The 14,822-nt window shown below is 41.0% G+C and overlaps 1 protein-coding gene across 1 annotated transcript; it reads left to right on the top strand.

Moving 5' to 3' along the window:
• Positions 1–1,617: 1,617 nt before the first annotated feature.
• Positions 1,618–8,159, top strand: LOC103359444 (regulating synaptic membrane exocytosis protein 3-like). The gene is made up of 7 exons (XM_008284781.1): positions 1,618–1,632; positions 1,727–1,850; positions 5,431–5,572; positions 5,655–5,767; positions 6,457–6,558; positions 6,647–6,786; positions 7,940–8,159. Exons 1-7 carry the CDS (start codon positions 1,618–1,620, stop codon positions 8,150–8,152), a joined length of 849 nt encoding a protein of 282 aa, XP_008283003.1. The 3' UTR covers positions 8,153–8,159.
• Positions 8,160–14,822: the final 6,663 nt, after the last annotated feature.

The raw sequence follows: 14,822 nt of genomic DNA, 5'->3' as shown, positions 1-14,822 counted from the left end.
ACTTGCCTAATTAGCTCCAACAAATTGTTGGTTTTTACACACAAAAAGAAAGTTTCGAGTGTGTAATTGCTCCCCGGGCTGCACATTTCTGTTAGATTCATGAGCATCTTTCCAGGGACGAGGTGTTACTCATCACAGTGAAACCAACAGGAGACACTTTAACAGCCTTGAAGCACACAAAGACCAAGAAACCTTCTCCTTTAGTACAATAAAGCACAGCAACTTATGTAATATTGTTATTTTAGCCGCTCAAGTGGTGTATATGTCAGACAACCTCTAATCACTTCTTCGAGGATGTGTGTGTGTGTATTTGATGTAAACACTTCACAACAAAGTTAGTTCACCAGCAGGACAGGAGAAAATACATTAAATAATTTATTGGATGAAGTGGGAAATAAGATAAGAGTTGTGTGATAAAGACAGACGGAAGCCAAAGAACTGTAAAGAAAAGGGAAAATAAAAGTGAAGGATTCAGTAAGACCAGTATGACAAACAGAAGAAAAGAAATCAGTGTTTAAGGAGTGTGTAGGAAAAAGGGGGAGCAGGGATAAGAAAGCCAGCAAGCAAACAGAGATCTGCAAATATAGAGCATCAATAAAAGAAAGAGGAGTTTGGGGAGATATGATTTAAAGACAGAGAGAGAGAGAGAGAAAAGAAGTGGTGGCTGATTAAGAAGTGAGACTTGTGGAGAGGACAATATGAGCAAAGAAAGACACAGAGTGAGGGGAAAGGCTTATGAGCGAACATGCCGGCCGGGGCTCTTGGTGCAATGCAGACGGCATTGCCATGGAAACGAATGGAGGGAAAGCGCAGACGAGGAGGAGGGGATTAAATAGGAAGGAAGAGATCACTGCTTCGCACCATGGAGGGGGATGGGGGGGCTGTTTTGATGAGAGGGGAGGGGCCGGTAGACAAATGAGTAACAAGTGTGGATGTGAAGTTAAAGGGGGCACGTTATGCTTTCCCGTATTTTCTGTCGTAGATATAATGTTATAATGTCAGATGCTCATATTAATGCGGGCAGCGTTTCAGATAATATGCAAAAGTAATTCTTGTGAGCCAAAAACTCAGATTTCTTACTGCTTTAAGTAGGAGGTGCTCACAAAACAGCCTACTTGAGTAGTGGTATAAGCATTTATTGTGTTAATGCATGTGGTTTTCTAACTATGTTACCTTTGGTATTTCCTGACCATAGACATTTTACACTTTCGTCAGCATTTTAGTACATTTCCAACAGATACGAGATCTAAAGTTCTGAGTATACGCCTATATAAAGCAAAAACTGTACCTGATTTATACTTTCCCATCATTCCCTTCAAAGTATGTCAGTGGTATTTTATGGGGAAGTATTTTATGCAATGATACACTGCTCTTAGTGCTTCTGCCACACTTGGTACACTTCCTGGAAGTCCCTTTCCCAACGCTGGATTTCCTCCACAGTATCTAAACCCTTCAACTTGAACTTCATTTTGGGAAAGAGGAAAAATTCACATGGATCCAAATCTTGCAAGCAGGCAAAGTGGAGAACAACAGTTGTGTTGGTGCAGGCAATTTTCTCCCTCTGATGCCTCGGGGCATTACAGTAGAACTGGGAATCCACAGTGCACAACCGTATGAATGTCGAAGGAAACAGTGAGCATCTCCTTGTTGCACTCCTGACTTCACGCTTCTTCTCCTGTCTTGGAGATTGCAGTCTCTTCTCTGATGACTGCTGTTTTGCCTGTAGATCATAGCCGTAAACCCTACTCTCATCAACACTGCCGATCTTGAACATGAAGTCCGAGTCATTCCAGGCCTGTTGACAGAGGTCCTTGCAGACTTTTACACGGTGCTGATTCTGCAGGTCCATGGTGAAATCACAACCTGCATGGATATGACTGTGCCCTAGTCTGCCACAGAACCAGCCTTGGAACTTTTTGAGCGCACCTTGTATACCTTCTAATAGTGGCATGTAATGATCATAGTATTTACCAAACAGACAAGACCTGCTGTTATTTTTGCTGTCAGTGTTCATCACTCTCGTGCTCCAGAACGGATTTAGGAACATGTAAGAATATATTTGAGAGGCTGCCATTTCCAATCAAATTATGTTATTTTGTAGGTTTACAGTTTGCTTTAGAAAACTTAACACTGGCAAGTGAGTGAAGCTGTGCTCACAAGCGCTGGCTGCTGCCGCTCGTTAGGCTTCCAGAAGTTAACCAATCAGGAGAAAGTGGACTTTTAGTTCTGGGGGGCTCAAATAGCCCAGAACTACTTTGCTCTTGAGGGAGAATGTCGACTGAGTGGCTGCATAAAAGGAGGTATATATAAATGAGTTTTTAAAAAAAAACAACAACAACAAAAAAAAAAAAACTGTGAATCATGCATTGTTACTTTAGTGCAATACCAGAATCTAGTTATGTAGCAGGAAATTAACATTAGAAATTAATGGCTTTAAATTATTGACTTCTGGATAGTTTTATGTTCAACATGTCTCACTTGTGTGTGTGGACTCTTAGGAATGTTTTGACAGATTGACCATACATATAGACCCGTTTGACTGTAATACTAGTTCTTACAGTCTTACAGCCTAATTAGGTTTAACAACATTAAACATGATGTTCTTCAACAGGCCAGGTCATCTATGAGCAAAGTCAGAGTTCGGCTTTGCACCGCAGTGAGGATGTTAGTCCACGTTTGAGCCAAAAGTGCAGGAGTTCCAGTGAAATGTTGCCTCGATAAATTAATTTTAAACAAGTGATTGGGAATGAGCCTGTCGCCATGGCGCCACTTGTCTCAGGTGGCATTGTCTGGGTCCAGATCCGAAGGCAGGGGTTGTCATGGCAGCAGGAGTGCATGGAGTTTGTCTGGGTGTCATACTACAGACACACACACACACACACACTGACTTTCTCTAACACACACACACTGTCTGTTGGAAATATTCTTGACTGCAGGATTAAAAATAGACGGCAGCAGAAGGCAGCACCTCTCCTCATCTTTAACACCCATGGGACCCGATCATTCTCATCTTCCTTTTCACCCATCTGTCCTCAGCACTTGTCCACTCTCCTCTGTGTCACTCTTCATCCCTCGTTCAAAGCCCTCCATCCTCCCCTGTCCTCATCACTTCAACCCCCCCGAAGTCTCATCAAGTGGCTTTGTTTGCTATTTGTTTATCTCCATAGTGATAGTGATGATGCTGGGTGTCTGCGGTTGTCATGGCGATGAGACGGGCATGGTGGGGATGCTTAATGAGATTGGAGTTGCTCAGGCTAATGAAGTGGGACGGCTGTACCTGGGTGTGCGCTTAACTGGCAACAATGAGCAACCGCTTGTTAAAAGTCTCCTCTGGTGACTTCACTGCACCATTAAACTATCTGGACTCCTATAGAGAAGAGATGTACGAGTTTCTACGGCAACCACACCTGCAGTCATAATAAGCTGCGCAGATGCAACACTATGTAAAACAGAGGAAGTTAACCAGCTTCCTCCTCGTGTTACTGCTTTGATAAGCAGTTACTTTGGAATTAACAAGTTCAGCTGGGGGGGAAAACTTTTAATCCCGACTGGAGGATTTAAAGAAATATATATATTTGTCCAGAAAGCCTCTGTCAAAGGGGTGTCCCAGAAATTAGTCAAAGACTTTGTAAAGGTCTTTATGAAGCAAGCTTTGCTGACATGACGGCTCACAGCTGCTTTTTCATCCTCCTGTGTGACTCAACTGCTACTCTGTCGCCCAGATTGCTTAAATGCAGACGTGTGTGTGTGTGTGTGTGTGTGTGTGTTGTTGAGGGTGTGAATGTGCCCCTGTGCTGTCGAGTGTCAGCCTGACATTTCTGTGTGAACGTGTGCACGTGTGTCCTTAGATTGATGCCTTTCTGTCAGGAGCTTATCGAATTTGTAGGTTTGCTTTGTTGTTCACATTAGTGGCCCTTAGGGAGGATTAAATAATTTCTTGATGCCTTTCAACTACATCTAGTTCCTCCCTTTATAAACTTCAAATGACACACAGTCGTCTACTATAATTAAGCAATAGGTGTCCGTAAATGTAGATTATTACTTCAATTTGATGAATGCACAGATGTAAATATTATGGTTGCTACTCTTATCATTATAAGTTAATCTGATAAAATGTTTTTTTCTCTATAAAATGTTCTAAAATAGTTGAAAAATGTAGATTATAATTTTTAAACTTTCAAGCAGACACGTTTAAAAGCTGAAATCAAAGATATTTGGCGTTTTCGCTTGAGAAATTCATTGCTCATTTAATTTTCTCTCGACAATCGATAAATTGACTTATCATTTCAGCTTTAGTATGAATGCATTAGTGTATGTATATGTGAATATATGTGTGTAAAGTGCCCTGAAATGCACCGCTGAGATGTTAGCCTGTGTTGCCATGGTGTCTCTTTGCACACGGAGAACTCTGGGTAATGCTGCAAAACACATAGTGAGACAAAGGAGGGAGTGAAAGAAGGGTTAAGTTAAGAGTTGTCTACTAAAACTGCACAAGTGCACAACCTTACATGTCCCCTCCTGAGCCCAAATCGCCTCCACTGTGCCCTACTGCTTTTTCAGCATGTCAAATCACACAGAGATACAGTGTGTCATTACAGGGGATGATGTCCTGAAAGCTTCTTCTGGGGTTAGCAGCTCTCCGGCTCGCTCCCATTCTCCTAGCGTCAGCAAAGCTGTAAAGCCTAAATACCCCCACCACCACCCCCCCTCCTTCGTCTTCTGCGCTCAGCTTCTGGACTTTCTTTCTACCCCGCCACCCACAACACTTCTCATGCTGCCAATTTGTGTGCGTTTCTGCCTCACAAGTCGAGGCTCAGGAGTCCCCTTAAAAGCTTATTGCCCCCTTCTCACCACAGCCATTGCAGAATGGGCCTTACGTGTTTGAAATGGACTGTAGTAATACCTGTGAAGTGGAGAGATTTTTCAATAGACATTCCCGGTGGATATTAGGTGAGATTGCCTTCTCGCTTGAGTGAACTTACTCCAAAATAAATAGTAGAGAGATGGCTGTTCTTAAATTCTCCCTCATTCACTATGAGTAATTTAGAAAAAGCTAACATCGTAGATAGCTCTTGTACAGCACATTTCACAGACTAAAAGGAAGCGACAGAAACACCCATCCTCAGTCAGTTTCAGGTGTTTTTTTAAATGAACTAAATGATGTAGAAAACCTTTGGACAACTGAGAACTAATATAAGTCTTGCCAGAGGAAACATCTACTACTATTTACCATCTGCAGACCAAGTCGAGGCTGATTTCCGAACACTTGTTTGCAAAGTGTCGGCAGCAGGTCCACATGAGTGTCTTATCATGCAGGTGATGGCCCTGTGTAATACCTGACTTCCTTATCAGGCAGCTTTGTGACTTCCGCTGATTATTATGCTCAGTGGATTATCCTTTTGGAATAAGCTGTGACCTCTATGTTTTCAGACGGTGGGACGAAGAAGCTTCGCAGCACCATCCGACGGAGTACAGAGACCGGCATCGCCGTGGAGATGAGGAACCGAGTGACACGGCAGGGCAGCAAGGACTCGACTGATGGCAGCACCAACTCAAATAGCTCCGATGGAACGTGCGTGTCCAACCAACAGGTCACCCATGTGCAGTTTCCTTTTGTCCATCCATCCATGATATTTGTGTTTCTTCTCTCTCAGGTTTGTCTTCCCTACCACACGCCTGGGGCCTGAGAGCCAGTTCAGTGACTTCCTGGATGGACTAGGCCCTGCTCAGATCGTAGGCCGGCAAACACTAGCTACACCCCCAATGGGTAAGCAAAGAATGAAGCTATTTCTGTTCAGCCCATCTCATTCTCCTCAGGTGTTGTATTTGCAAACTAAAGTCAAGCTGATTCATATGTTAAATTTAGTGACTTTGGCTGCACAAGAGTAGATGCATATGTGAAACATTTGTTAAACACTGACAAAGGAGCATATCACTACAGTCATTTATAATTCATTAGCAATCACACGTTCACAGGCAATTAAAGCTGTAACACACGTGCATGTGGATCTCTTTGGATGGATGTCAGACAATCTCCTTCATATCTCCAAGGCCTTATACCAACACACAACCTTTTTGATGCACAGTAGCATCTAAAAATACTACACAATACTAGTGTATTCACTCAGCACGGATGAAGTTATTCTTGCATGAGATATAAATCTTTAATGCAAAGGTCACTGGTTGTGAAAAACAACAAAACAGAGCAGTGTGCTCCACCATACCTGGTGGGGAAGACAGTCTCGCAGCTCTGTGTGGCCCTCTGCTGTTAGACATGGACTGTTGCATCTTCAAGTAGAGCATTCAGCTGATGGTTAGCTGAGCACCACAGAACTCAACTGCGGTTGAAACTCTATTTCTTTTACAATGGTCAGAATAAAACGAAAGTTTAGCTCTGATTATTATTTTTGTTATTGTTGTTGAATTGCTAGAGATGGAGCTGTTTTCTCTTTGTAGGGGATGTCCATGTAGGCATGGTCGACAGAGGGGGGCAGCTGGAGGTCGAGGTCAACCAGGCCAGAGGGTTGATCCCCAAACCAGGCTCCAAGAACATACCAGGTATGGACTTCATCTACTCATTAAAACTAAAATTTTGTGGACTTTGCAGCTTTACAGGAGTGTTGCTAAGTGTGTGGTTTTTTTGTAGCGACCTATGTGAAGGTGTATGTCCTGGAGAACGGAGTGTGCTTGGCCAAGAAGAAAACCAAAGTCGTAAAGAAGAATCTGGACCCCACCTACCAGCAGGCTCTGTTGTTTGATGAGAGTCCTCAGGGGAAAGTCCTACAGGTAAGTGATGCTTGTTTCCCTTGAATTTTTTCGAAGTTATATAATTTCCCAATCGTTCCCACTCCCAGTATATCAATGTAACACTGATGAAGGTCCACCTTCTGTCACTTAAGTTATTGAGAGTTAAAATGTTTTCAAGTGTGTCAAAAGATGGACTAACAAAATCTAAATCTTTCCTCATTTTACTGTAATTTACCATCTCATTATATGGCTTGGGGCATATCTATCAATGATTTTTTATATTTTGGCCTGTAAAGGGTTAGTTAGAGTCCAAGTTTTAAATGACAAGGCTCTACACTGGCACTTCACCACTTAAAACCAGCTGCCTAATATTGTGTAGGTTTCCTTCGTGCTCTCAAAACAGCTCGGAGCAGCTGGGGTGTAGAAACAGGACCTCTGGGAGTGTCCTGTGGTGTCTGACACGAAGATCCCATCGGAAGGGGACCTCCGTGGATCAAACTTATTTCAGTGGATGATTAATCCACTCAGGATCTGAGGAGTTTTTCAGCTAGGCTAGTTTTTGTCTTGTCCCTGAGCAATTTTTGCACTGTGGCATCGTCCTGCCTAGTGAGGCTGCTGCCGTTGCCTGATAACAGGGTTAGCTTGCCCCCTGACAACAAGGTGAATTTAGAATAAATAGATTTCAAATGGTTTATGCTGATGAAAACTTGGGTTCAGATTTGACCTATTTATCCGCAATAGTTAAGATTGACGAATTACTGATGAACAGTCAAAGCTAAAAAGTATTTATCAAGTATCTATAGCTAAAAATGCTTTTTTTTTTTTTAGGCAATTTGCTTGGATTTAATTGATATTCACCAAACAATGAGACTTAAAGGCTTAAGAGACTTGAGTTGTATTCTGATTGTTTCGTGGAAGTGTGTGACATCATGTTTTTTTGAAGGAATCAAATGTATTTTAAGCCAAAGAGCACAACACAACAGAAAAAATGTGAATTACCTCTTGTGAAATAACCAAATGTTGACAATGAATCATAGAGGACACCGTTACCCACATGAAGCTGATTGAGAATATTAGTTTGCAGGATCTTTGAAATGTGTAAAAATTCATATTTTCATGTGATTTCAAAAAGGTCACACCAATGGCAGATATAATTCCTTAGTGCTGTAATTTACTCTTGTCTCTCCTCCAGGTAATAGTGTGGGGAGATTATGGACGAATGGACCACAAGTGCTTCATGGGAATGGCCCAGATCCTTCTGGAGGACTTGGACCTGTCTGCCACAGTCAGCGGCTGGTACAAGCTGTTCCCTACCTCCTCTCTGGCAGACCCCAGCATCGGACCCCTTACCAGACGCCTCTCCCAGTCCTCCCTGGAGAGCGCCACCAGCCCCTCGTGCACCTAGACACCCAGGAGACACCCCACATGCACGAGCACAGGCAGAGTCATGCAGACACAGACACACGTACTGTATATACACAACGACTGTATTTGAAGCGCAAGGCAGGTAGGCATACACGCACACACACATACACTCATGTGCATCTGTGCAGGAAGACACACTCGACATATTCGTACAAACACCTGATTTCATCCACATTGAGACACACACTAACATGCTGCCATATCCTTTACTGGACAACACTGTACGTCTCACATCCTCACCCACTGATCAGACGACAAGACAATTAGCAAATCCAACTCAAAGTAGACGTAATATAGCTGAACATGTAGCATTTCTCACCCACCCGTTGCAGCATTTCATACCATGAAACCAGAATTCACCGGGTGCCATGTTCCGCATTCCAAGTTACCAGATTTCCGTGGCACGACTCATCCCAGGGCCCATCCCGATGCCAGTTTCTAAACTCTCTATGCCAAACTAAGAAAAAAACTTTATTTTTTAAAACCAAAGCAATTGTTATTGTTGTTATTATTACTATAAGTAGTAGGTGAACTAGTATACAATATAAAGTATGGATATGTAGCAGAGTCAATGACTTAGATGTAATGCAAAAAAAAATGAAGAAACATTCTACACACATAAACTGAGAACGGTAGGCCAAACACATAAACATACCTGGGTTTACAGGCTTGGATATTCACATAATGGCTATTATGTGAGGTAGCAACACTGCTATTCTATAATTTTCACAGGGCAGAGTTTATATATAGATATATATATCTAAATAGATAGTTAAATACTTATTTGTGTTTGTATATGTATCGGCTGCATTCTGCATGTTTGCTTGCAAGACATTTTAAAGTGCTTAAATCTTTTTTCATTTAGCTTGCCTTGACCAATGTAAAGGGAGTATAGTGCCGCTTTATTTTGCGATCTGTCCTGGAAAAAAAAAGAAAAAAGAGCACTGCACTGAGTTAGGGAGCAAAGGATGGGGGGCTTTGGTGACAGGGTGACTATCATCGTTATCTGCAGAAGAAGAGAACAAATTAATCAGCCGGCTGCACATTTGCTGAAGAACACATTTCTGATCCTGCCTTCATCTTTTAGAGTATCGGGACTGCTGTAGCACAGGGCGGTCAGCACAAAGGCGTTCTGGGAAATGCGATCAGCCCTAGTCTGGGGTTCTTGTGTTCCACATCCAGGGGGTGCCACAGTCTCACCTCTTCTCTACCAGCGCCTAGACTAGTTTGAACTTCCTGTTGATTTCCCTGTTTTGATGTTGCAACGTTTTCTTCCTATGTGACGAGGGATGCGGAGAGACGGCGAGCTGCCTCTCTCTCTGCGTCACTCACAGCTGGTGTAAACCCTCCTACGTTCTCTCTGGTCACTTCTCTTTGTCACACTGACTCTAACTTAACCTGTTGTAAATGTGTAAACATGTCTTTGATTCCAGATGAGTTTTTTTTCTTTTTTGATATCCGACTATTTTGCCAGTATTACTTGGCTACCATGTACGGTAACCTGCCATATGTGGTGGTTATACTTGTTTCAGGTGCAATATGTCAACAACACGTCCTTCAGCATTCTTATTTTATATCTCTGGTCAGGCAGTGTGTTTGTGTTTAGGACAGCACTTTACTGTAAAATATGTATTTATGAATTCTAAAGTTGCAGTGGTTGAACACTTGTTAAATATTTTTATTTCATTTAACTACACTGCATTGTGCATTTCTGAATCGTTGAATTCCGGCATGGAAATGTAACTCGAGCGTATGTTTTAATTTCAATGGCGAGGCCCGCTAGAACAGCTCAAACAGGTCAGTTCTGCCGCTGGTTCTAAACTTCAATCTGAGCAATCATCAGCAGGAACTTATTTGGAGAAAACTTGATAAATCTTGTTCAGTAAGGGCTTTCTCAAAAACAAGTTTACTTAAAGTATTTACTTAAAAAGAAACAAGTCAGCTGTCAGCTTTGACTTTTCATTCCAATAAAGAATAGTTTTAGTTTCCTCTTAATGGAGAAAACCTGATAATGTTTACCTTGTGCAGTGACTAATGCCATCTTTAACTCAGTATTTCAAGGTTTTGATTTGCATCTGAATACAGAAAAAAAAAGACCTGTTTGCTGTTCTAGTTAAATGTGCAATGTTTGACCATTGACTGACAGCAGAGGAGTAGCACGCCAAACTAAGCTACTGGCGTTTTCTTTCAGATGAAGCTGTTCTCTTGTCACTTCTCAGTAGCTTTTTAATGTGTTTTCAAACACCAAACCTCGTATATCGATAAAAACGCTAAAGACTGTCATATTTTAGCGGCATAAACGGAGCCGACAGTGTCGAGTTATAAGCTATTAAAAGCTTGTGTCTGTTTATGAGCTCGCATTTGGTTTTATCACCACTACGTGTTCTACCGTCTGCAAAACAACTATGTAGCTCATTCCTCTCTTCATGTTTCTGCAAAAAGGGAAAAATCTGAGATTTTTTTTTTTGTCTCGTTAGCACCTCAGACCAATACTACTCAACATTTCAGCGCTCTTTGAACTTTGGGTAAAGGGATCTCCGACGTTCTTGAGTTTCGGTGAGGAGAGCGACGGTCGTTTTTGACCCTCCCGTCATGTACACAACCCTTTTTAGAAGTACCTTCAAGGTCTGGCTTCCAATTAGTTCGATGTTTTGGAGCTAGTCCTTGCTGGATCTGTACTTGTATGGTCACGTATATGAAGTAATTTTATGTACCTTATTGATTTGTAACTATTTTTTTTTTTGTGGACAGCTGGCATGACTTAAAAACAAGCACTCTTGGTATTTGCACACATTCTCTTCAGTGTGCGCCATTTACGAAGACAAGAAAAGCTCGATTGACAAGAAAGAAATTAAACGGAAAAAAAACAGAAAAAAATGTGAAAGAAACCTAAATGAACTTCCTAGACCTGTATAACTTCCCTACTGAATGTTCAGTCCTTGGTAAACTCTATAAAAAAAAAAACATACTGTTAATATTTTTTCCATGTGATTCCAAATGTTTTGGAGCTTGTACAAGATTGTACGTGTCTCTTTGCTGTATATTCAGTATTTCACAACAGTAGCTGCTCTGATGATTAAAAATAGAAAAAGAGATCATGCGTAATTATCTTATAAGAAGTACATTTGTGGCAGCAGAGAGCATTTGCCAAAATTTGTCCAAATCCTTTGATTCCTGCAACCAAAAGGAGAAGTTTTCTTATTGCCTTTCTTCAAAGTGTAGTGTGAGTGTATGTCTTTTAATGAGGTGCATTTATTGTGCTGTGTGCTGCATAATGAGTGGCAGGGCAGCAAGATGTGAGTGAGAGAGAGAGAGATTTAAATATGTAGATATTGACTGAAAATCCATATTTAAAGTAGGGGACCACAATGAAGAGAATCTAAGGATCAGGGTCTTCAGATATAATCATTTACACGTTTTTCTCTCGTCATGGCTTTTTTTAAATCAGAAAAAAAAAAGTTAATGTAGTGTCACATGATTCATCGTCTCACAAAGGGTCATTTTATTTATTTGGACGCAGAGTCGACTGACTTTTGTGGGTGTTGGAAAGCTGAAAAGGGGGTTGAAGCCTCATTATAGCGGGTAGTGAGAGTCTTTATGGTTTAGTGGAGCTGAGCGATGCATAGGGGTTTTTAAAATGTGAATGTTGATGGATGAAGCAGGGAGATGAATTGTTGGATTCGTCAAGAGCGGTGCATTATAAATAGGTAAAGACGGTGTTAGCTTGAGTTAGGCAGCGTGTCGACGTGGCTCAGGGGGTGTTTGAATGGAAAAGGCTCGGATGCTTAGAATGTAAACCCCATAAACTCGCTTGCTTCCCAGTAAAACTCACTTTAAGGATTTTTAACCCAGTTTTGTTGTGCGCAAAACAATACATCTTGCAATCAGCCTGAATCATCTCCTGTGTACTGTGTTGAAAACGTATATTATTTTTGTAAGGACAGAGGTATTATTCAGAGAAGGAGGAGAGAAGAGTCAGAGAGGCGGTGTGGGCAAAACCTGCCTTTAGACTTTTGCAAAAATGAGGGCTTGTTCAGTTTACAATGGCCTTATTTCGTGTATGAGACATTGCTTCACTATTGTAGCACACAACTGAAAGTTTTGACAAATGTATTTTGCTTGGAATATTGTACTGAAGTTCTATATGTGTATATGTATAGTTTTATGAATGTATTTCTAAATCCTTACACCAGAACGGAGTGCAATTTTTTTGTCATCCTGTTTGCTATATCGTCTCTTTGAAGACTTTCCAGGGACCTTCGCCTGCGTCGGTTCGGGCGGCCCCTAACTTTTACCGTACTGTATACTGTATGTCTTTATGATTTGTGTTGAAAAAGAACAGCTCTGTGTTCGAAACAAAGCATGAATTCTGTCTGGCGAAATGCATTTTTATTTATTTAAATCGCCACGATGGGTTTGGAGCAGAAAGGATTGCTATTTTCCCCCCCCCCTCCTTGCAACGATTAACTTATCGATTTATCTATCAAGCTGATGGAATTGTTATATTTGTACTTTGAACTAGAAAATGTTTGCCGCATGGTTACTCAGATGACTTTCTTGTATTTAATCTTTCTGATGGTATGATTATGATGATAAATAAATACGATAATGACAATGATGAGAAAGAGAAGACCCAGTACAATATCAACGGCAATTCGACGATGAGCAAAAGAATTGTCGACAATGCTGTAACCTAAAGTAGCATGGACTTAGCCTTACATTTTCTGAAATACTTCTTCTGGCAATAACCATTGGCTGTAGCTTCTACTGTTGCCGGGGCCGTCGCTCTTGGCCACTTCCTCATTCTTTTGAGCTCGTGATGTGGTGTCAGTATCAGCTGAGCTACCATGATGGCAAATAAGATATGAAGTTGAATCACATTTTCAAGCACTAGAAGCAATTTAGACTCAACAGAGCATGCAATGCATTGTGAATAAATGCTATATTATGATAGCCCATATGAGCAACAAATTTTCTTTTAAACTTTTTTTTTTAGCAAAGCATGCATTCCATATGTCTGTTTACCAGAGTTTCTGCTGTCAACGAGAACAAAACAGACATCACTGCTGAGCTGAGGGGCATATTAGAGTGAATATGCCAGTTTGTCTTCATCCATGTCTTTAAATGTCAGTAATCACAGCACAAGTTTCCCGAGTAGCCACTCTGTCCGTTTTAGCTGTCTGTCAGACTATATTAAGGCCATAGTAGCTCCCCTCCCCACAGTCAAGACAACCATCATCTTATCAAGCCCAGCAAAGCACAAAATACAACCTGAACTAATGGTTCGACTTAAATTAACTCAAACCTTTGGCTAAATTTAATAATAGTTAATGGACCGCAATGACATTCCCAAGCACATGTAGTATACTGATGCCTTGGCATTAAATGCAAAGAGCCTCTAGTAAAATTAACAAATCATTCAGCCCAGTTAAATTGGATCGCTTGTGTTGGTAAATGAGCGGTTGTCTTTTCTGAGCTGGCCTTAAACTTTCCACCGAGGATTGTTCACGGAGTACGTTTTAAAGGGCAAAGCATAGCAGAGAACGTCTGATGAAAGGATGCAGTTTATGGGCAAAGAAGAAAAAGGGAGCTGTAATTTTCTACCTGTGCTTTGTAAATGTTTTCTATGTGCAGTATTTGATAATGTAAAACTGGTATTTTTGTGGTTTGTACGCTGCAAAATTGATTACTTAAGGTGCACGTAGTTTTGTAAGAAAATGGAACCAAACTGAGGACAAAAAAACAAAAAAAAAAAACAATTTCGGATTCAGAAGCCTGTATTTGCATGCCCTTTGACATCTGGACGCAAAGTCAATAAAGTTTATTTGAATCACAAAAACGTTTCCAAAGTGTCTACTTTGGCATCTTTACTCATGTATCTCTGATTGTTGTGACATTGCAGTAACAGCTTGTTTTGGTCACTAGGGGGAAACAGAAACAACCTTTTTTACCCTTTTCCAGTCATTTTTCAAGCATTAATATTTGTCTGACCCAACCCCACTGCTACACCTGCTCCATACAGCCTCTCACTGTGTGTTTGTGTAGAATGTCTGCCACATTAAGTTGGATATAAAGCCCTCAAACACAGATTGTGCCCTGATGCAGTCTCACAAGTGCAGCACCTGTTGTGTGTCTGGAATGAAGGGAATGAAAAGGCTTTAGTGACATTATAATTTTAAATACCGTCTCGTTGCAATTACAAGTACTCACTATTTTCTCAATGATCTTATTTCTTGTTTTTTTTTATTATTAACCTTCAGAATAATTATGGCATGAAGGTCTTTTCATGCACCTAACTCAGCAAACAAACAATATGTGAATACACAAGTTACAAGGCTGCTGATATCAAAATAATGTCAGTTTATTAGTTCTCTGTACACTAGAGAGGCCTGATTTTGTTGCTCAGTTGTTTTGTACGTTTGTTTTTATTATGTCTTTAATTTCAACCATGTGATCAACCTACAGAGCAGCTGTGAAATGATTGCAGGCTGAATACTTGCTTCTTTTTTTTGCAGAATAGCTAAATTGATGCACAAGAACCCCTTGAACAGGCAGCAAAGTGTCCCTGTTTGTGTGGGACTGCTGCACCTGATAAGATAAGACCATAGACTGTATAAAAGATGGACGTAGCAACCGGCCCTGAAAAATGA

The sequence above is a fragment of the Stegastes partitus genome, unplaced genomic scaffold, assembly GCF_000690725.1.
Source record: "Stegastes partitus isolate 25-593 unplaced genomic scaffold, Stegastes_partitus-1.0.2 Scaffold372, whole genome shotgun sequence".
Taxonomy (NCBI): domain Eukaryota; kingdom Metazoa; phylum Chordata; class Actinopteri; family Pomacentridae; genus Stegastes; species Stegastes partitus.
Note: the sequence above shows the minus strand (reverse complement) of the source record. Positions and strands in the feature narration are given on the sequence as shown.